The sequence below is a fragment of the Ctenopharyngodon idella genome, chromosome 12 (genome assembly GCF_019924925.1).
Source record: "Ctenopharyngodon idella isolate HZGC_01 chromosome 12, HZGC01, whole genome shotgun sequence".
NCBI lineage: Eukaryota > Metazoa > Chordata > Actinopteri > Cypriniformes > Xenocyprididae > Ctenopharyngodon > Ctenopharyngodon idella.
Genome location: NC_067231.1, coordinates 28,640,697 through 28,665,154, shown reverse-complemented (window position 1 = coordinate 28,665,154; position 24,458 = coordinate 28,640,697). Strand labels below are relative to the sequence as shown.

Below are 24,458 nucleotides of genomic sequence, written 5' to 3'. Positions count from 1 at the left end.
TAATTGTATAGGGTAAATAACATCCAACTCAGTGAACTCACAAACCACTATTGCCCTAACACTGAACAGCGTGATTTAAATTTACAGACGTGTGCAATTTGTCATTCTAGCTTTATAACATCAAAAAAGTTAGTGTTTCTCAACTGATTTTATACAAAAACAATGATAATAAAAATATACAGCAAAAGGTTCAGGTTCACTGCATAATGTAGTAATGTAAGTATAGCATTCTTTTAAATAGCACATTTAATAAAACAAAAGAGGATGAGTCGTTTATTGAATAAAATTAGGTCTTGTGTATTATGGTGTATTAGAGGACCCTTCTGTATTCTCTCAATCTCTTCTCTCCTCTTCTTACAACACATCTTTCTCTTTCAATGCCCTCCAATGTTATTCTCTTTTCTTCCTCTTCTTTTTATATACGTCTTCTCCTATTTTTCTCCCATCATCTCTTTCTACCTCTTCCACTGTCCTATCTATTCCCCTCTTGCTCTGCCAACTGCATTTCTTCTTCTGGTAACTTATTTATATAAAGCGAAATCATAACTGTTTTGTGAACAGTTTAGTAAAATGTACTTTGTGGAAATATGGCTTAACTGTAACGGGTTGGTTAACAATTGAAACTTGGATAGGAGGAATTTGTGTAAAGTTAGTTTTTTTTATTATTATTATTTTTTAATGTATGTAATTTGTATTAAATCATGAAATATTTACAATATGTTTAGGAAAATTACAATCTCTTGAGATGGCTCTGTTAACTGTTTTGAGAACATTTACCTTAGTTTGAGTAAATGTGTAAAAGCAAAGTGTAAAACAGGCGTATCCTCATAATTCAGATTCATTTGATTGTTTTGTAGTTGTTATCTACGTTCATCTATTCAAGACTAAAAAATGTGTTTCTGAATGGCAGGTGTACAATGAAACACTGGCGTCATGTAGCGTAGAAGAAAATGTTATTGTTGGAGGTAGGGTGTTGTTAGAGTTGTCAACTCATCTTGAAAAGGTTCACCCACACGTAATACAGTCACAGATAAGGCTGTGATAAGGCTGTGAGGACTTTAGTTCATTCTTCATTGTATTCATTAACTGGATTAAAGCATCACTGTGTTTTTGGAGTTTGTGAAGAAACATTTTGTATCAGGTAATGTTACTTAGTTCATTTTATCCCTTTGAGCTCTAATTACTCTTTCAGTAATCTGCTTTTGATAAATCTAAATTATTTTGTAATATAAATTTTAGTAACGTTTTACAATATGGCTAAATATGTTAAAATCATTCAATGCATTAACTAACATGAAGTAACAATGAACAATATATATTTTACAGCATTGTAATATTTAAAAATTTGCTTGTAAATGTTGATGTTAACATCAACAAAGATTAAGAAATACTGTATAAGTATCGTTCTTTATTACTTCATGTTAACTAATGTAGTAAACACATGAAGGCTTTTTATTAAGTTGTTTTTCCAAGTGTTGACAAGCACTTTATTATATAGTCCTGTTTCGCATGTACATACTATATACTTATTGTAGTAATTACAATAACTGAGTAATAACTAGGTACTAGTCCTGAACCTAAACCTAATCTTAAACCATGTAGTTACCTTATAATATTCAGTACTATCGTAGTACACTGTAAGTACAGTGAAAGTGCACGTACTGTAAAATAAAGTGCAACCCTAAATTTAATACAATAAATATAGAAAAACATTTCACATGTTTATGTTTGTGTGTGCAGGTGTAAGAGGTGCCGTTTATCACGATGAGGTTTCTATTCTCATTGTGTGTTTTAATACTGCTGCTTTTTGGTGAGTCCTTTTGAAGTCTGAATACATACATGTGGCCACAAATCATCAGAATGATGCTACAGTATATTCAAATAAGTGAACTGACTGTATCATCCTTCAAAATTAAACCACTGCCCTTATATTCTTTTGTTTTAAAGGTAAAATAATAAGTGGACTACTATCAGGTAATTATTTCCATTCATCTTAGAACACTTACAATACTGTTCCCCCTTTCAATCTCTTGCTTTTTTAGACAAACAAAGCATGTGTGTGTGTGTGTGGGGGGGGGGGGGATCTTTATTGTAGAACTTTATGATAAACATGTTATTTTAATAGTATAGAGACGCTTTAATAACAGCTTTCATTAACTGTTTGCTGAAAAGTATGCAGTACTTCATTAAGCATCGAAAATGTAAGAGTATGTTTGGATCACTGTATTAGTTTTGAAAGCAAGGACCTTAGTGTGGAGAAATCTAAAATAGATTGAGATAAAGAACTATAAATCAAAAGTACCCCAATACTTAGTTTATTGAAAAGTGCAATCATTCTCAGATAAATATATGCGTTGTGAAAAATGTGTGCTGTGTTGCAATTTGCCCTAAAAAGATGCACCAAAATTGTGTAGTTGTTATCATAAGAAAGAAAATATTTTTGAGCATGTTGCAATAGTGTACGCATCTAATGGGATGTAATAGTGCGTCATAGAATTGCATCTTAAAAACCACATAGTGTAGGTGTGTGCATCAAACCGTCACTCAAACTGTCAATCATTCCATCACAGGTGACATCATGAGATACACATTCCACATTTTAATACTTTAAAACATTAAGCTACCAAAACATTACAATACTTGCCAGTGCTTATGGTAGGAAATATTAGGCTGTTTATATCCCATTTGTCACAGCTAAAAGAAAAGAGATGCTTAGTCTTTAGGTTTCACTAACTTTAAACACAAGTGAAACAAGCCGTAATCTAATTTTAAATATGTAATGGTAACATTGAAATATGAATTTACAAACATTTACAAACACTATTTTAATGTTTACAAAACAGATGACCCCTGCAACAGCTACAATGTGCTGGATGACCCTCGAAGAGCCACCAACAATCAATATTCCTCTGAAATAATGTGTGACTGTGAAGTCAGCTGGAACGGCTGGTACCGTCTAATGTTTGATGGTCAGAGTGTTCAGATGCCAGACACATGTGTTGATCAGGACAGCTGTGGCACTCATGCTCCACTGTGGCTGAACGGAGGACATCCAACAGTTGAGGATGGAGTGGTCACTCGAAATGTCTGCGGTCACTATGACAATGACTGCTGTGCTTTTCAGTCCAATCCCATTAAAGTCAAAGCCTGTACAGATTATTATGTCTATGAGTTTGTGAAACCATCTTTCTGCTATTTGGCATACTGTGCAGGTAAATATATTACATTTTTCTTTTGTTTATAGCATTAAGTCATAATTTCATCTTTGTTGATATAATTTTGATCTTATTTGTAATTTTTTTTTTCAGATGTAAGGAACATCAGCACCTTCTCAACCTCAGCCATTTCGACTGGTAATGTAATGTTTTAAAAGTCTTTTGAAGAATTTTTGTTCGGATTAGTAAACCTAGTGCACTCAAGTACAATAGGTTTGCCCACTGAAATGCCTTGAAATGCACAGCATTATGTGTTGACGTCATTTCCAATGAATCAGGAAGACAGGAAGGGGAATATCGAACAGCTCCTCCCCTTTTTAAAATAGCCAGCAGCATTTAGTTTATATTACAGCTCAGCCAGAGCCTTTGAGCTGGCTAAAGCCACAGTTTCCGCATAATCTCTATCCATTTCTCCTCCTAATCTCCTCTATATCGCTTTAAAATATAGCATTCTGTGCAAAATTCAAATACGTTTTCTGGAATGCGCTGACTCGCGTATATGATCCACTCTGTGCTCTCGTGTCTCTGGACTGGAGCAGACTGTGTGCGCTCTGCGGCGGTTTGCATGACACTAACGTGAAACCAGACTTAATTCACCCCAATGGAAAGCATAATTACACTGTCTGAATCATTCCCCGTCCCCTATATAGTGCACTATGTGCCATCTACCAAGTAGAAAATAGTATATGTGTGAATAATTGACCGATTTTAGCCGTAGCTTCAGCATCTATTTATAATGTAGGGGGCAGGACGCTTTAGATTCTAGAGAGCATTTGATTGGACATAAAATCTGATGAAGCTGAAGTGCAACGTGATGTCATCAAAATCATTGATGAACATTTTCATACTAAAAGCCAAAAAAACTTCAATTTTGTTTTCATAGGGACTTTAAGGTTTTTTAAAAGCTCATCTGCTTTTGACAATGCTAAATGATGTTAAATGAGAGACTCAAAAACTGTTTTAAGCTTTTATAGCTAATCCAATAGTAAAAAAGTATTGGCCTATAACAATTAGAAATTGACTTACTCAGAAACATTTCTTTCCATAATAGTGCCCCCTGTTGACCCCTGCAACAACTACAAAATGCTGGATGATCCATGGAGAGCCACCAACAATCAATATTCCTCTGAAATAATGTGTGACTGTGAGGTCAGCTGGGACGGCTGGTACCGTCTCTTCATTCAGGGTCAGAGCGTTCAGATGCCAGACACATGTGTTGATCAGCATAGTTGTGGCACTCACGCCCCACTGTGGCTGAACGGAGTACATCCAACAGTTGAGGATGGAGTGGTCACTCGAGATGTCTGTGGTCACTGGGACAATAATTGCTGCTATTTCCCATCAAATCCTATTAAAGTCAAAGCCTGCCCTGGCAATTATTATGTTTATGAGTTTGTGAAACCAGATTTCTGCTCTTTGGCGTACTGTGCAGGTAAACACTTTTACACTTTCCCTTTGTTTACATAAGTCATAAGTGTAGCTTTGTTGATTTACAATGCATCACTGTTTTTCAGATGTAAGGAACACAAACACTACCTATACCACTGTCACTCCAGAGACAATGTTAACCACGGAAACTACAACCATGGACATTACAACCGGTAATGTAATGTGCTGATTTGCAATCTGTAGGATTTTTCACATGACTAGATCCATCTTAAGAAATTGTGACTGCAAATAAAGAAGTTAAAAATAAAACAGTGTGAAATGTGCAGTCAGAAGTCTCTTCTGTTTATGATTCAGATTTGCTGTTAGTAAGCAAATAGTTCAGAGTGCTTCTGAACTAGTGTGTGTGTGTGTGTGTGTGTGTGAGAGAGAGAGAGAGAGTATTTATCAAATTTGTAATGATTTTTTTTTTTTTTTTTTTTCAGATATCGGGCACAATACCACTTTCTATTCTACCATCATGATGGAGACAAGTTCAGCCATAAAAACTACATTTATAGATACTACAACAATGGACACTGGTAATTTAATGTGCTATGTGAAAATTATGTTTTTGTTTTGAATGAGCAGATCAGATCTATGTTATGAGTTACATGTATATAAGTTAAACAGTTTGTGAAACATGGAATTACCTATTTTGAAATAATAGATCAAATTATATATAAATGAAATTATATAAAAATATTTTTTAAGTTAAAATATGTATATACATTCACTGCTCCTTACAGACAAAGTGGATGCAACAACGACAATGGAAACCACAAAAACAGAAAGTATAAACACTGGAATCACATCTCCAGAAAGTACCACAACCGAGATCACAACAGCAGGCACCACAACAACAGAAATCACAAAAACAGAAATCACCACAATGACAGAACATATAAACACTGGAACAACAACTCCAGAAATGACCACATCCGAGACCACCACAGCAGAAAGTACCAAAACTGAGACCACAAAAAAAGGCACCACAACAACAGAAAGTACAACCACAGGCACAGCAACTCCAAATAGTACATCAAATGAAACCACAACAATAGGAAGTACAACCGTGGACACAACAACTCCAGAAAGTACCACAACCGAGACCAACACTACAACTGAGACCACAACTGTTGATATCATGACAGAAAGCACCACAGCAGCAGAAAGCACTACAAGTGAGAGCGCAACAGAAAGTGTAACAACAACAGAAAGTACGACCACAAGCACAACAACTTCAGAAAGTACCACAATCAAGGCCACAACAGTGGGTACCACAACAGCAGAAATCACCACAACTGGGACCACAACAGAAAGCACCCCAAAAACAGAAAGCATCACAAAAACAGAAGGTACCACAAGTGAGAACACAACAGCAGAAACCACAAGAATTGAGACCACAGAAAGCACCACAAAAGAAAGCACCACAACTCCAGAAAAAACCACAAGCGAAATCACAACAACAGAAAGTACCACAACTAAGACCACAACTCCAGAAAGTACCACAACCGAGACCACAACAGCAGAAAGCACAATTGCGACCACAACTGTTGGTTATTCAACAACAGAAAGCACCACAGCAAGAGAAAGTACCACTAGCGAGACCACAACAGCAGAAAGCACTACAACTGAGACCACAACACCAGACACTACAACAACTGAAACTACAACCACAGCCACAACAACTCCAGAAAGTACAACAGCTGAAACCACAACCGCAGAAAGCACCACATCTGTGGGAACCACAGCAACAGAAAGTACCACAACCGAGACCACAACAACAGAAAGTACCACAACAGAAAGCACCACAACTCCAGAAAGTACCACAAGCAAAATCACAACAACAGAAAGCACCACAACTGAGACCACACCTCCAGAAAGTACCATAACTCTAGAAAGTACCAAAACTGAGACCACGACAGCAGAAAGCACAACTGCGACTACAACTGTGGGTTCTTCAACAACAGAAAGCACCACAGCAACAGAAAGTACTACAAGCGAGACCACAACACCAGCCACTACAACAACTGAAAGTACAACCACAGCCACAACAACTCCAGAAAGTACCACAACCGAGACCACAACAGCAGAAAGTACAACTGAGACTACAACTCCAGGAACTACAACGACTGAAAGTACAACCACAACAACTCCAGAAAGTACAACAGCCGAGACCACAACCACAGAAAGCACCACATCTGTGGGAACCACAACAGCAGAAAGCACCACAAATCCAGAAAGTACCACAAGCCAGATCACAACAACAGAAAGCAACACAGCTGAGACCACAACAGCAGAAAGTACCACAACTGAGACCACACCGGGAACCACAACAACAGGAAGTACAACCTCAGGCACAACAACTCCAGAAAGTACCACAACCCAGACCGCAACAGCAGAAAGTATAACTGAGACCACAACTATGGGTACTACAACAACAGAAAGCACCACAGCAACAGAAAGTACTACAAGCGAGACCACAACAGCAGAAACCACTACAACTAAGACCACAACACCAGGCACTACAACAACTGAAACCACAACCACAACAACTCCAGAAAGTACAACAGCCGAGACCACAACAACAGAAAGCACCACATCTGTGGGAACCACAACACCAGAAAGTACCACAACCGAGACCACAACAGCAGAAAGCACCAAAAATCCAGAAAGTACCACAAGCGAGATCACAACAACAGAAAGCATCACAGCTGAGACCACAACTGTGGGTTCTACAACAATAGAAAGCACAACAGCAACAGAAAGTACCACAAGCGAGATCACAACAACAGAAAGCACCACAGCTAAGTCCACAACAGAAGAAAGTACCAAAACTGAGACGACAACACCAGGCACTACAACAACTGAAAGTAAAACCACAGCCACAACAACTCCAGAAAGTACCACAACCGAGACGACAACAGAAGAAAGTACTACAACTCAAGAAAGTACCACAACCAAGACCACAACAGCAGAAAGCACAACTGCGACCACAACTGTGGGTTCTTCAACAACAGAAAGCACCACAGCAACAGAAAGTAGTACAAGCGAGGCCACAACAGCAGAAACTACTACAACTGAGACCACAACACCAGGCACTACAACAACTGAAACCACAACCACAACAACTCCAGAAAGTACAACAGCCGAGACCACAACCAGAGAAAGCACCACATCTGTGGGAACCACAACATCAGAAAGTACCACAAATCCAGAAAGTACCACAAACGAGATCACAACAACAGAAAGCACCACAGCTGAGACCACAACAGCAGAAAGTACCACAACTGAGACCACAACACCAGGCACTACAACAACTGAAAGTACAACCACAGCCACAACAACTCCAGAAAGTACCACAACCGAGACCAAAACAGCAGAAAGCACAACTGAGACAACAACTGTGGGTTCTACAACAAAAGAAAGCACCACAGCAACAGAAAGTACCACAAGTGAGACCACAACAACAGAAAGCACCACAGCGACAGAAAGTACTACAAGCGAGACCACAACAGCCGAAACCACTACAACTGAGACCACAACAGCAGAAACCACTACAACTGAGACAACAACACCAGGCACTACAACAACTGAAACCACAACCACAACAACTCCAGAAAGTACAACAGCCGAGACCACAACCACAGAAAGCACCACATATGTGGGAACCACAACAACAGAAAGTACCACAACCGAGACCACAACAGCAGAAAGTACCACAACTGAGACCACAACACCAGGCACTACAACAACTGAAAGTACAACCACAGCCACAACAACTCCAGAAAGTACCACAACCGAGACCACAACAGCAGAAAGCACAACTGAGACGACAAATGTGGGTTCTACAACAACAGAAAACACCACAGCAACAGAAAGTACCACAAGTGAGACCACAACAACAGAAAGCACCACAACTGAGAGCACAACAACAGAAAGCACCACAGCAACAGAAAGTACTACAAGCGAGACCACAACAGCCGAAACCACTACAACTGAGACCACAACAGCAGAAACCACTACAACTGAGACAACAACACCAGGCACTACAACAACTGAAACCACAACCACAACAACTCCAGAAAGTACAACAGCCGAGACCACAACCACAGAAAGCACCACATATGTGGGAACCACAACAACAGAAAGTACCACAACCGAGACCACAACAGCAGAAAGTACCACAACTGAGACCACAACACCAGGCACTACAACAACTGAAAGTACAACCACAGCCACAACAACTCCAGAAAGTACCACAACCGAGACCACAACAGCAGAAAGCACAACTGAGACGACAAATGTGGGTTCTACAACAACAGAAAACACCACAGCAACAGAAAGTACCACAAGTGAGACCACAACAACAGAAAGCACCACAACTGAGAGCACAACAACAGAAAGCACCACAGCAACAGAAAGTACTACAAGCGAGACCACAACAGCCGAAACCACTACAACTGAGACCACAACAGCAGAAACCACTACAACTGAGACAACAACACCAGGCACTACAACAACTGAAACCACAACCACAACAACTCCAGAAAGTACAACAGCCGAGACCACAACCACAGAAAGCACCACATATGTGGGAACCACAACAACAGAAAGTACCACAACCGAGACCACAACAGCAGAAAGCACCACAAATCCAGAAAGTACCACAAGCGAGATCACAACAATAGAAAGCACCACAGCTGGGACCACAACAGCAGAAAGTACCACAACTGAGACCACAATACCAGGCACTACAACAACTGAAAGTACAACCACAGCCACAACAACTCCAGAAAGTACCACAACCGAGACCACAACAGCAGAAAGCACAACTGAGACCACAACTATGGGTTCTACAACAACAGAAAGCACCACAGCAACAGAAAGTACTACAAGCGAGACCACAACAGCAGAAACCACTACAACTGAGACCACAACAGCAGAAACTACTACAACTGAGACCACAACACCAGGCACTACAACAACTGAAACCACAACAACTCCAGAAAGTACAACAGCCGAGACCACAACCACAGAAAGCTCCACATCTGTGGGAACCACAACCGAGACCACAACAGCAGAAAGCACCACAAATCCAGAAAGCACCACAAATCCAGAAAGTACCACAATCCAGATCACAACAACAGAAAGCACCACAGCTGAGACCCCAACAACAGAAAGTACCACAACTGAGACAACACTGGGAACCACAACAACAGGAAGTACAACCTCAAGCACAGCAACTCCAGAAAGTACCACAACCGAGATGACGACAGAAGAAAGTACCACAACTCTAGAAAGTACCACAACCCAGACCGCAACAGCAGAAAGTATAACTGAGACCACAACTATGGGTACTACAACAACAGAAAGCACCACAGCAACAGAAAGTACTACAAGCGAGACCACAACAGCAGAATCTACTACAACTGAGACCACAACACCAGGCACTACAACAACTGAAACCACAACCACAACAACTCCAGAAAGTACAACAGCCGAGACCACAACCACAGAAAGCACCACATCTGTGAGAACCACAACCGAGACCACAACAGCAGAAAGCACCACAAATCCAGAAAGCACCACAAATCCAGAAAGTACCACAAGCGAGATCACAACAACAGAAAGCACCACAGCTGAGACCACAACAGCAGAAAGTACCACAACTGAGACCACACCGGGAACCACAACAACAGGAAGTACAACCTCAGGCACAGCAAATCCAGAAAGTACCACAACCGAGACGACGACAGAAGAAAGTACCACAACTCCAGAAAGTACCACAACCCAGACCGCAACAGCAGAAAGTATAACTGAGACCACAACTATTGGTACTACAACAACAGAAAGCACCACAGCAACAGAAAGTACTACAAGCGAGACCACAACACCAGGCACTACAACAACTGAAATCACAACCACAACAACTCCAGAAAGTACAACAGCCGAGACCACAACCACAGAAAGCACCACATCTGTGGGAACCACAACAACAGAAAGTACCACAAATCCAGAAAGTACCACAACTGAGACCACAACACCAGGCACTACAACAACTGAAAGTTCAACCACAACCACAACAACTCCAGAAAGTACCACAACCGAGACCACAACAGCAGAAAGCACAACTGAGACCACAACTGTGGGTTCTACAACAACAGAAAGCACCACAGCAACAGAAAGTACCACAAGTAAGACCACAACAACAGAAAGTACCACAACTGAGAGCACAACAACAGAAAGCACCACAGCAACAGAAAGTACTACAAGCGAGACCACAACAGCAGAATCTACTACAACTGAGACCACAACACCAGGCACCACAACAACTGAAACCACAACCACAACAACTCCAGAAAGTACAACAGCCGAGACCACAACAACAGAAAGCACCACATCTGTTGGAACCACAACAACAGAAAGTACCACAAACGAGACCACAAAAGCAGAAAGTACCACAGCTCCAGAAATTACCACAACTGAGACCACAACAGCAGAAAGTACAACTGAGACCACAACTGTGGGTTCTACAACAACAGAAAGCACCACAGCAATAGAAAGTACCACAAGTGAGACGACAGCAAAAGAAAGCACCACATCTGTGGGAACCACAACAACAGAAAGTACCACAACCGAGACCACAACAGCAGAAAGCACCACAAATCCAGAAAGTACCACAAGCGAGATCACAACAACAGAAAGCACCACAGCTGAGACCACAACAGCAGAAAGTACCACAACTGAGACCACAACACTAGGCACTACAACAACTGAAAGTACAACCACAGCCACAACAACTCCAGAAAGTACCACAACCGAGACCACAACAGCAGAAAGCACAACTGAGACCACAACTATGGGTTCTACAACAACAGAAAGCACCACAGCAACAGAAAGTATTACAAGCGAGACCACAACAGCAGAAACCACTACAACTGAGACCACAACAGCAGAAACCACTACAACTGAGACCACAACACCAGGCACTACAACAACTGAAACCACAACCACAACAACTCCAGAAAGTACAACAGCCGAGACCACAACCACAGAAAGCACCACATCTGTGGGAACCACAACCGAGACCACAACAGCAGAAAGCACCACAAATCCAGAAAGCACAACAAATCCAGAAAGTACCACAAGCCAGATCACAACAACAGAAAGCACCACAGCTGAGACCACAACAGCAGAAAGTACCACAACTGAGACCACACTGGGAACCACAACAACAGGAAGTACAACTTCAGGCACAGCAACTCCAGAAAGTACCACAACCCAGACCGCAACAGCAGAAAGCATCATTGAGACCACAACTATGGGTACTACAACAACAGAAAGCACCAAAGCAACAGAAAGTACTACAAGCGAGACCACAACAGCAGAAACTACTACAATTGAGACCACAACACCAGGCACTACAACAACTGAAACCACAACCACAACAACTCCAGAAAGTACAACAGCCGAGACCACAACCACAGAAAGCACCACATCTGTGAGAACCACAACCGAGACCACAACAGCAGAAAGCACCACAAATCCAGAAAGCACCACAAATCCAGAAAGTACCACAAGCGAGATCACAACAACAGAAAGCACCACAGCTGAGACCACAACAGCAGAAAGTACCACAACTGAGACAACAACACCAGGCACTACAACAACTGAAAGTACAACCACAGCCAAAACAACTCCAGAAAGTACCACAACCGGGACCACAACAGCAGAAAGCACAACTGAGACCACAACTGTGGGTTCTACAACAACAGAAAGAACCACAGCAACAGAAAGTACAACAGCTGAGACCACAACAGCAGAAAGTACCACAACTGAGACCACAACACCAGGCACTACAACAACTGAAAGTACAACCACAGCCACAACAACTCCAGAAAGTACCACAACCGAGACCAAAACAGCAGAAAGCACAACTGAGACCACAACTATGGGTTCTACAACAACAGAAAGCACCACAGCAACAGAAAGTACTACAAGTGAGACCACAACAACAGAAAGCACCACAACTGAGAGCACAACAGCAGAAACCACTACAACTGAGACAACAACACCAGGCACTACAACAACTGAAACCACAACAACTCCAGAAAGTACAACAGCCGAGACCACAACCGCAGAAAGCACCACATCTGTGGGAACCACAACAACAGAAAGTACCACAACCGAGACCACAACAGCAGAAAGCACCACAAATCCAGAAAGTACCACAAGCGAGATCACAACAACAGAAAGCACCACAGCTGGGACCACAACAGCAGAAAGTACCACAACTGAGACCACAACACCAGGCACTACAACAACTGAAAGTACAACCACAGCCACAACAACTCCAGAAAGTACCACAACTGAGAGCACAACAGCAGAAAGCACAACTGAGACCACAACTATGGGTTCTACAACAACAGAAAGCACCACCGCAACAGAAAGTACTACAAGCGAGACCACAACAGCAGAAACCACTACAACTGAGACCACAACTGCAGAAAACACTACAACTGAGACCACAACACCAGGCACTACAACAACTGAAACCACAACCACAACAACTCCAGAAAGTACAACAGCCGAGACCACAACCACAGAAAGCACCACATCTGTGAGAACCACAACCGAGACCACAACAGCAGAAAGCACCACAAATCCAGAAAGCACCACAAATCCAGAAAGTACCACAAGCGAGATCACAACAACAGAAAGCACCACAGCTGAGACCACAACAGCAGAAAGTACCACAACTGAGACCACACCGGGAACCACAACAACAGGAAGTACAACCTCAGGCACAGCAAATCCAGAAAGTACCACAACCGAGACGACGACAGAAGAAAGTACCACAACTCCAGAAAGTACCACAACCCAGACCGCAACAGCAGAAAGTATAACTGAGACCACAACTATTGGTACTACAACAACAGAAAGCACCACAGCAACAGAAAGTACTACAAGCGAGACCACAACACCAGGCACTACAACAACTGAAATCACAACCACAACAACTCCAGAAAGTACAACAGCCGAGACCACAACCACAGAAAGCACCACATCTGTGGGAACCACAACAACAGAAAGTACCACAAATCCAGAAAGTACCACAACTGAGACCACAACACCAGGCACTACAACAACTGAAAGTTCAACCACAACCACAACAACTCCAGAAAGTACCACAACCGAGACCACAACAGCAGAAAGCACAACTGAGACCACAACTGTGGGTTCTACAACAACAGAAAGCACCACAGCAACAGAAAGTACCACAAGTAAGACCACAACAACAGAAAGTACCACAACTGAGAGCACAACAACAGAAAGCACCACAGCAACAGAAAGTACTACAAGCGAGACCACAACAGCAGAATCTACTACAACTGAGACCACAACACCAGGCACCACAACAACTGAAACCACAACCACAACAACTCCAGAAAGTACAACAGCCGAGACCACAACAACAGAAAGCACCACATCTGTTGGAACCACAACAACAGAAAGTACCACAAACGAGACCACAAAAGCAGAAAGTACCACAGCTCCAGAAATTACCACAACTGAGACCACAACAGCAGAAAGTACAACTGAGACCACAACTGTGGGTTCTACAACAACAGAAAGCACCACAGCAACAGAAAGTACCACAAGTGAGACGACAGCAAAAGAAAGCACCACATCTGTGGGAACCACAACAACAGAAAGTACCACAACCGAGACCACAACAGCAGAAAGCACCACAAATCCAGAAAGTACCACAAGCGAGATCACAACAACAGAAAGCACCACAGCTGAGACCACAACAGCAGAAAGTACCACAACTGAGACCACAACACTAGGCACTACAACAACTGAAAGTACAACCACAGCCACAACAACTCCAGAAAGTACCACAACCGAGACCACAACAGCAGAAAGCACAACTGAGACCACAACTATGGGTTCTACAACAACAGAAAGCACCACAGCAACAGAAAGTATTACAAGCGAGACCACAACAGCAGAAACCACTACAACTGAGACCACAACAGCAGAAACCACTACAACTGAGACCACAACACCAGGCACTACAACAACTGAAACCACAACCACAACAACTCCAGAAAGTACAACAGCCGAGACCACAACCACAGAAAGCACCACATCTGTGGGAACCACAACCGAGACCACAACAGCAGAAAGCACCACAAATCCAGAAAGCACAACAAATCCAGAAAGTACCACAAGCCAGATCACAACAACAGAAAGCACCACAGCTGAGACCACAACAGCAGAAAGTACCACAACTGAGACCACACTGGGAACCACAACAACAGGAAGTACAACTTCAGGCACAGCAACTCCAGAAAGTACCACAACCCAGACCGCAACAGCAGAAAGCATCATTGAGACCACAACTATGGGTACTACAACAACAGAAAGCACCACAGCAACAGAAAGTACTACAAGCGAGACCACAACAGCAGAAACTACTACAATTGAGACCACAACACCAGGCACTACAACAACTGAAACCACAACCACAACAACTCCAGAAAGTACAACAGCCGAGACCACAACCACAGAAAGCACCACATCTGTGGGAACCACAACATCAGAAAGTACCACAAATCCAGAAAGTACCACAAGCGAGATCACAACAACAGAAAGCACCACAGCTGAGACCACAACAGCAGAAAGTACCACAACTGAGACCACAACACCAGGCACTACAACAACTGAAAGTACAACCACAGCCACAACAACTCCAGAAAGTACCACAACCGAGACCAAAACAGCAGAAAGCACAACTGAGACCACAACTGTGGGTTCTACAACAACAGAAAGCACCACAGCAACAGAAAGTACTACAAGTGAGACCACAACAACAGAAAGCACCACAACTGAGAGCACAACAGCAGAAACCACTACAACTGAGACAACAACACCAGGCACTACAACAACTGAAACCACAACAACTCCAGAAAGTACAACAGCCGAGACCACAACCGCAGAAAGCACCACATCTGTGGGAACCACAACAACAGAAAGTACCACAACCGAGACCACAACAGCAGAAAGCACCACAAATCCAGAAAGTACCACAAGCGAGATCACAACAACAGAAAGCACCACAGCTGGGACCACAACAGCAGAAAGTACCACAACTGAGACCACAACACCAGGCACTACAACAACTGAAAGTACAACCACAGCCACAACAACTCCAGAAAGTACCACAACTGAGAGCACAACAGCAGAAAGCACAACTGAGACCACAACTATGGGTTCTACAACAACAGAAAGCACCACCGCAACAGAAAGTACTACAAGCGAGACCACAACAGCAGAAACCACTACAACTGAGGCCACAACTGCAGAAAACACTACAACTGAGACCACAACACCAGGCACTACAACAACTGAAACCACAACCACAACAACTCCAGAAAGTACAACAGCCGAGACCACAACCACAGAAAGCACCACATCTGTGAGAACCACAACCGAGACCACAACAGCAGAAAGCACCACAAATCCAGAAAGCACCACAAATCCAGAAAGTACCACAAGCGAGATCACAACAACAGAAAGCACCACAGCTGAGACCACAACAGCAGAAAGTACCACAACTGAGACCACACCGGGAACCACAACAACAGGAAGTACAACCTCAGGCACAGCAAATCCAGAAAGTACCACAACCGAGACGACGACAGAAGAAAGTACCACAACTCCAGAAAGTACCACAACCCAGACCGCAACAGCAGAAAGTATAACTGAGACCACAACTATTGGTACTACAACAACAGAAAGCACCACAGCAACAGAAAGTACTACAAGCGAGACCACAACAGCAGAAACTACTTCAACTGAGACCACAACACCAGGCACTACAACAACTGAAATCACAACCACAACAACTCCAGAAAGTACAACAGCCGAGACCACAACCACAGAAAGCACCACATCTGTGGGAACCACAACAACAGAAAGTACCACAAATCCAGAAAGTACCACAACTGAGACCACAACACCAGGCACTACAACAACTGAAAGTTCAACCACAACCACAACAACTCCAGATAGTACCACAACCGAGACCACAACAGCAGAAAGCACAACTGAGACCACAACTGTGGGTTCTACAACAACAGAAAACACCACAGCAACAGAAAGTACCACAAGTAAGACCACAACAACAGAAAGCACCACAACTGAGAGCACAACAACAGAAAGCACCAGAGCAACAGAAAGTACTACAAGCGAGACCACAACAGCAGAAACCACTACAACTGAGACCACAACACCAGGCACTACAACAACTGAAACCACAACCACAACAACTCCAGAAAGTACAACAGCCGAGACCACAACCACAGAAAGCACCAGATCTGTGGGAACCACAACAACAGAAAGTACCACAACCGAGACCACAACAGCAGAAAGCACCACAAATCCAGAAAGTACCACAAGCGAGATCACAACAACAGAAAGCACCACAGCTGGGACCACAACAGCAGAAAGTACCACAACTGAGACCACAACACCAGGCACTACAACAACTGAAAGTACAACCACAGCCACAACAACTCCAGAAAGTACCACAACCGAGACCACAACAGCAGAAAGCACAACTGAGACCACAACTGTGGGTTCTACAACAACAGAAAGCACCACAGCAATAGAAAGTACTACAAGCGAGAGCACAACAGCAGAAACCACTACAACTGAGACCACAACAGCAGAAACCACTACAACTGAGACCACAACACCAGGCACTACAACAACTGAAACCACAACCACAACAACTCCAGAAAGTACAACAGCCGAGACCACAACCACAGAAAGCACCACATCTGTGGGAACCACAACAACAGAAAGTACCACAAATCCAGAAAGTACCACAACTGAGACCACAACACCAGGCACTACAACAACTGAAAGTTCAACCACAACCACAACAACTCCAGAAAGTACCACAACTGAGACCACAACTGTGGGTTCTACAACAACAGAAAGCACCATGGCAACAGAAAGTACCACAAGCGAGAGCACAACAACAGAAAGCACCACAGCTGAGACCACAACAGCAGAAAGTACCACGGCTGAGACCATAACACTAGGCACTACAACAACTGAAAGTACAACCACAGCCACAACAACTCCAGAAAGTACCACAACTGAGACCACAACAGCAGAAAGCACCACAGCTGAGACCACAACTATGGGTTCTACAACAACAGAAAGCACCACAGCAACAGAAAGTACTACAAGCGAGACCACAACAGCAGATACCACTACAACTGAGACCACAACACCAGGCACTACAACAACTGAAAGTACAACCACAGCCACAACAACTCCAGAAAGTACCACAACTGAGACCACAACAGCAGAAAGCACAACTGAGACCACAACTGTGGGTTCTACAACAACAGAAAGAACCACAGCAACAGAAAGTACCACAGCTGAGACCACAACAGCAGAAAGTACCACAACTGAGACCACAACACCAGGCACTACAACAACTGAAAGTACAACCACAGCCACAACAACTCCAGAAAGTACCAAAACCGAGACCACAACAGCAGAAAGAACAACTGAGACCACAACTGTGGGTTCTACAACAACAGAAAGCACCACAGCAACAGAAAGTACTACAAGCGAGACCACAACAGCAGAAACCACTACAACTGAGACCACAACAGCAGAAACCACTACAACTGAGACCACAACACCAGGCACTACAACAACTGAAACCACAACCACAACAACTCCAGAAAGTACAACAGCCGAGACCACAACCACAGAAAACACCACATCTGTGGGAACCACAACAACAGAAAGTACCACAACCAAAACCACAACAGCAGAAAGCACCACAAATCCAGAAAGTACCACAAGCGAGTTCACAACAACAGAAAGCACCACAGCTGGGACCACAACAGCAGAAAGTACCACAACTGAGACCACAACACCAGGCACTACAACAACTGAAAGTACAACCACAGCCACAACAACTCCAGAAAGTACCACAACTGAGACCACAACAGCAGAAAGCACAACTGAGACCACAACTGTGGGTTCTACAACAACAGAAAGCACCACGGCAACAGAAAGTACCACAAGCGAGAGCACAACAACAGAAAGCACCACAGCTGAGACCACAACAGCAGAAAGTACCACAACTGAGACCACAACACCAGGCACTACAACAACTGAAAGTACAACCACAGCCACAACAACTCCAGAAAGTACCACAACCGAGACCACAACAGCAGAAAGCACGACTGAGACCACAACTGTGGGTTCTACAACAACAGAAAGCACCACAGCAACAGAAGTTACCACAAGTGAGACCACAACAACAGAAAGTACCACAACTGAGACCACAACACCAGGCACTACAACAACTGAAAGTACAACCACAGCCACAACAACTCCAGAAAGTACCACAACCGAGACCACAACAGCAGAAAGCACAACTGAGACCACAACTATGGGTTCTACAACAACAGAAAGCACCACAGCAACAGAAAGTACTACAAGCGAGACCACAACAGCAGATACCACTACAACTGAGACCACAACTGCAGAAACCACTACAACTGAGACCACAACACCAGGCACTACAACAACTGAAACCACAACCACAACAACTCCAGAAAGTACAACAGCCGAGACCACAACCACAGAAAGCACCACATCTGTGGGAACCACAACAACAGAAAGTACCACAAATCCAGAAAGTACCACAAACGAGATCACAACAACAGAAAGCACCACAGCTGAGACCACATCAGCAGCAAGTACCACAACTGAGACCACACCGGGAACCACAACAACAGGAAGTACAACCTCAGGCACAGCAACTCCAGAAAGTACCACAACCGTGACGACGACAGAAGAAAGTACCATAACTCCAGAAAGTACCACAACCCAGACCGCAACAGCAGAAAGTATAACTGAGACCACAACTATGGGTACTACAACAACAGAAAGCACCACAGCAACAGAAAGTACTACAAGCGAGACCACAACAGCAGAAACTACTACAACTGGGACCACAACACCAGGCACTACAACAACTGAAAGTACAACCACAGCCACAACAACTCCAGAAAGTACCACAACCGAGACCACAACAGCAGAAAGCACAACTGACACCACAACTGTGGGTTCTACAACAACAGAAAGCACCACAGCAACAGAAAGTACTACAAGCGAGACCACAACAGCAGAAACCACTACAACTGAGATCACAACAGCAGAAACCACTACAACTGAGACCACAACACCAGGCACTACAACAACTGAAACCACAACCACAACAACTCCAGAAAGTACAACAGCCGAGACCACAACCACAGAAAGCACCACATCTGTGGGAAGCACAACAACAGAAAGTACCACAACCGAGACCACAACAGCAGAAAGCACCACAAATCCAGAAAGTACCATAAGCGAGATCAGAACAACAGAAAGCACCACAGCTGGGACCACAACAGCAGAAAGTACCACAACTGAGACCACAACACCAGGCACTACAACAACTGAAAGTACAACCACAGCCACAACAACTCCAGAAAGTACCACAACTGAGACCACAACAGCAGAAAGCACAACTGAGACCACAACTGTGGGTTCTAAAACAACAGAAAGCACCACGGCAACAGAAAGTACCACAAGCGAGAGCACAACAACAGAAAGCACCACAGCTGAGACCACAACAGCAGAAAGTACCACAACTGAGACCACAACACCAGGCACTACAACAACTGAAAGTACAACCACAGCCACAACAACTCCAGAAAGTACCACAACCGAGACCACAACAGCAGAAAGCACGACTGAGACCACAACTGTGGGTTCTACAACAACAGAAAGCACCACAGCAACAGAAATTACCACAAGTGAGACCACAACAACAGAAAGTACCACAACTGAGACCACAACACCAGGCACTACAACAACTGAAAGTACAACCACAGCCACAACAACTCCAGAAAGTACCACAACCGAGACCACAACAGCAGAAAGCACAACTGAGACCACAACTATGGGTTCTACAACAACAAAAAGCACCACAGCAACAGAAAGTACTACAAGCGAGACCACAACAGCAGATACCACTACAACTGAGACCACAACACCAGGCACTACAACAACTGAAAGTACAACCACAGCCACAACAACTCCAGAAAGTACCACAACCGAGACCACAACAGCAGAGACCACAACTGTGGGTTCTACAACAACAGAAAGAACCACAGCAACAGAAAGTACCACAGCTGAGACCACAACACCAGGCACTACAACAACTGAAAGTACAACCACAGCCACAACAACTCCAGAAAGTACCACAACCGAGACCACAACAGCAGAAAGCACAACTGAGACCACAACTGTGGGTTCTACAACAACAGAAAGCACCACAGCAACAGAAAGTACTACAAGCGAGACCACAACAGCAGAAACCACTACAACTGAGACCACAACAGCAGAAACCACTACAACTGAGACCACAACACCAGGCACTACAACAACTGAAACCACAACCACAACAACTCCAGAAAGTACAACAGCCGAGACCACAACCACAGAAAGCACCACATCTGTGGGAACCACAACAACAGAAAGTACCACAACCGAGACCACAACAGCAGAAAGCACCACAAATCCAGAAAGTACCACAAGCGAGATCACAACAACAGAAAGCACCACAGCTGGGACCACAACAGCAGAAAGTACCACAACTGAGACCACAACACCAGGCACTACAACAACTGAAAGTACAACCACAGCCACAACAACTCCAGAAAGTACCACAACTGAGATGACAACAGCAGAAAGCACAACTGAGACCACAACTGTGGGTTCTACAACAACAGAAAGCACCACGGCAACAGAAAGTACCACAAGCGAGAGCACAACAACAGAAAGCACCACAGCTGAGACCACAACAGCAGAAAGTACCACAACTGAGACCACAACACCAGGCACTACAACAACTGAAAGTACAACCACAGCCACAACAACTCCAGAAAGTACCACAACCGAGACCACAACAGCAGAAAGCACGACTGAGACCACAACTGTGGGTTCTACAACAACAGAAAGCACCACGGCAACAGAAAGTACCACAAGCGAGAGCACAACAACAGAAAGCACCACAGCTGAGACCACAACAGCAGAAAGTACCACAACTGAGACCACAACACCAGGCACTACAACAACTGAAAGTACAACCACAGCCACAACAACTCCAGAAAGTACCACAACCGAGACCACAACAGCAGAAAGCACGACTGAGACCACAACTGTGGGTTCTACAACAACAGAAAGCACCACAGCAACAGAAATTACCACAAGTGAGACCACAACAACAGAAAGTACCACAACTGAGACCACAACACCAGGCACTACAACAACTGAAAGTACAACCACAGCCACAACAACTCCAGAAAGTACCACAACCGAGACCACAACAGCAGAAAGCACAACTGAGACCACAACTATGGGTTCTACAACAACAAAAAGCACCACAGCAACAGAAAGTACTACAAGCGAGACCACAACAGCAGATACCACTACAACTGAGACCACAACACCAGGCACTACAACAACTGAAAGTACAACCACAGCCACAACAACTCCAGAAAGTACCACAACCGAGACCACAACAGCAGAGACCACAACTGTGGGTTCTACAACAACAGAAAGAACCACAGCAACAGAAAGTACCACAGCTGAGACCACAACACCAGGCACAACAACAACTGAAAGTACAACCACAGCCACAACAACTCCAGAAAGTACCACAACCGAGACCACAACAGCAGAAAGCACAACTGAGACCACAACTGTGGGTTCTACAACAACAGAAAGCACCACAGCAACAGAAAGTACTACAAGCGAGACCACAACAGCAGAAACCACTACAACTGAGACCACAACAGCAGAAACCACTACAACTGAGACCACAACACCAGGTACTACAACAACTGAAACCACAACCACAACAACTCCAGAAAGTACAACAGCCGAGACCACAACCACAGAAAGCACCACATCTGTTGGAACCACAACAACAGAAAGTACCACAACCGAGACCACAACAGCAGAAAGCACCACAAATCCAGAAAGTACCACAAGCGAGATCACAACAACAGAAAGCACCACAGCTGGGACCACAACAGCAGAAAGTACCACAACTGAGACCACAACACCAGGCACTACAACAACTGAAAGTACAACCACAGCCACAACAACTCCAGAAAGTACCACAACCGAGACCACAACAGCAGAAAGCACCACAGCTGAGACCACAACTATGGGTTCTACAACAACAGAAAGCACCACAGCAACAGAAAGTACTACAAGCGAGACCACAACAGCAGATACCACTACAACTGAGACCACAACACCAGGCACTACAACAACTGAAAGTACAACCACAGCCACAACAACTCCAGAAAGTACCACAACCGAGACCACAACAGCAGAAAGCACAACTGAGACCACAACTGTGGGTTCTACAACAACAGAAAGAACCACAGCAACAGAAAGTACCACAGCTGAGACCACAACAGCAGAAAGTACCACAACTGAGACCACAACACCAGGCACTACAACAACTGAAAGTACAAGCACAGCCACAACAACTCCAGAAAGTACCACAACCGAGACCACAACAGCAGAAAGCACAACTGACACCACAACTGTGGGTTCTACAACAACAGAAAGCACCACAGCAACAGAAAGTACTACAAGCGAGACCACAACAGCAGAAACCACTACAACTGAGACCACAACAGCAGAAACCACTACAACTGAGACCACAACACCAGGCACTACAACAACTGAAACCACAACCACAACAACTCCAGAAAGTACAACAGCCGAGACCACAACCACAGAAAGCACCACATCTGTGGGAACCACAACAACAGAAAGTACCACAACCGAGACCACAACAGCAGAAAGCACCACAAATCCAGAAAGTACCACAAGCGAGTTCACAACAACAGAAAGCACCACAGCTGGGACCACAACAGCAGAAAGTACCACAACTGAGACCACAACACCAGGCACTACAACAACTGAAAGTACAACCACAGCCACAACAACTCCAGAAAGTACCACAACTGAGACCACAACAGCAGAAAGCACAACTGAGACCACAACTGTGGGTTCTACAACAACAGAAAGCACCACGGCAACAGAAAGTACCACAAGCGAGAGCACAACAACAGAAAGCACCACAGCTGAGACCACAACAGCAGAAAGTACCACAACTGAGACCACAACACCAGGCTCTACAACAACTGAAAGTACAACCACAGCCACAACAACTCCAGAAAGTACCACAACCGAGACCACAACAGCAGAAAGCACGACTGAGACCACAACTGTGGGTTCTACAACAACAGAAAGCACCACAGCAACAGAAATTACCACAAGTGAGACCACAACAACAGAAAGTACCACAACTGAGACCACAACACCAGGCACTACAACAACTGAAAGTACAACCACAGCCACAACAACTCCAGAAAGTACCACAACCGAGACCACAACAGCAGAAAGCACAACTGAGACCACAACTATGGGTTCTACAACAACAGAAAGAACAACTGAGACCACAACTGCAGAAACCACTACAACTGAGACCACAACACCAGGCACTACAACAACTGAAACCACAACCACAACAACTCCAGAAAGTACAACAGCCGAGACCACAACAACTCCAGAAAGTACAACAGCCGAGACCACAACCACAGAAAACACCACATCTGTGGGAACCACAACAAC

General features: G+C 44.0%; 1 protein-coding gene across 1 annotated transcript in view; it reads left to right on the top strand.

Annotated features, from left to right (window-relative positions):
- The first annotated feature begins 1,008 nt into the window (after positions 1-1,008).
- Positions 1,009-24,458, top strand: part of LOC127523248 (mucin-17-like) — a 34,205-nt gene continuing 10,755 nt past the window's right edge. Inside the window, exons 1-9 of the mRNA XM_051913746.1 lie at positions 1,009-1,141; positions 1,741-1,810; positions 1,948-1,974; positions 2,844-3,212; positions 3,309-3,353; positions 4,267-4,647; positions 4,730-4,816; positions 5,087-5,182; positions 5,390-22,633. Of these exons, the coding sequence (XP_051769706.1) occupies positions 1,765-1,810; positions 1,948-1,974; positions 2,844-3,212; positions 3,309-3,353; positions 4,267-4,647; positions 4,730-4,816; positions 5,087-5,182; positions 5,390-22,633 (18,295 nt within the window). The 5' untranslated portion in view covers positions 1,009-1,141; positions 1,741-1,764. The remainder of the gene's footprint in view (positions 1,142-1,740; positions 1,811-1,947; positions 1,975-2,843; positions 3,213-3,308; positions 3,354-4,266; positions 4,648-4,729; positions 4,817-5,086; positions 5,183-5,389; positions 22,634-24,458) is intronic.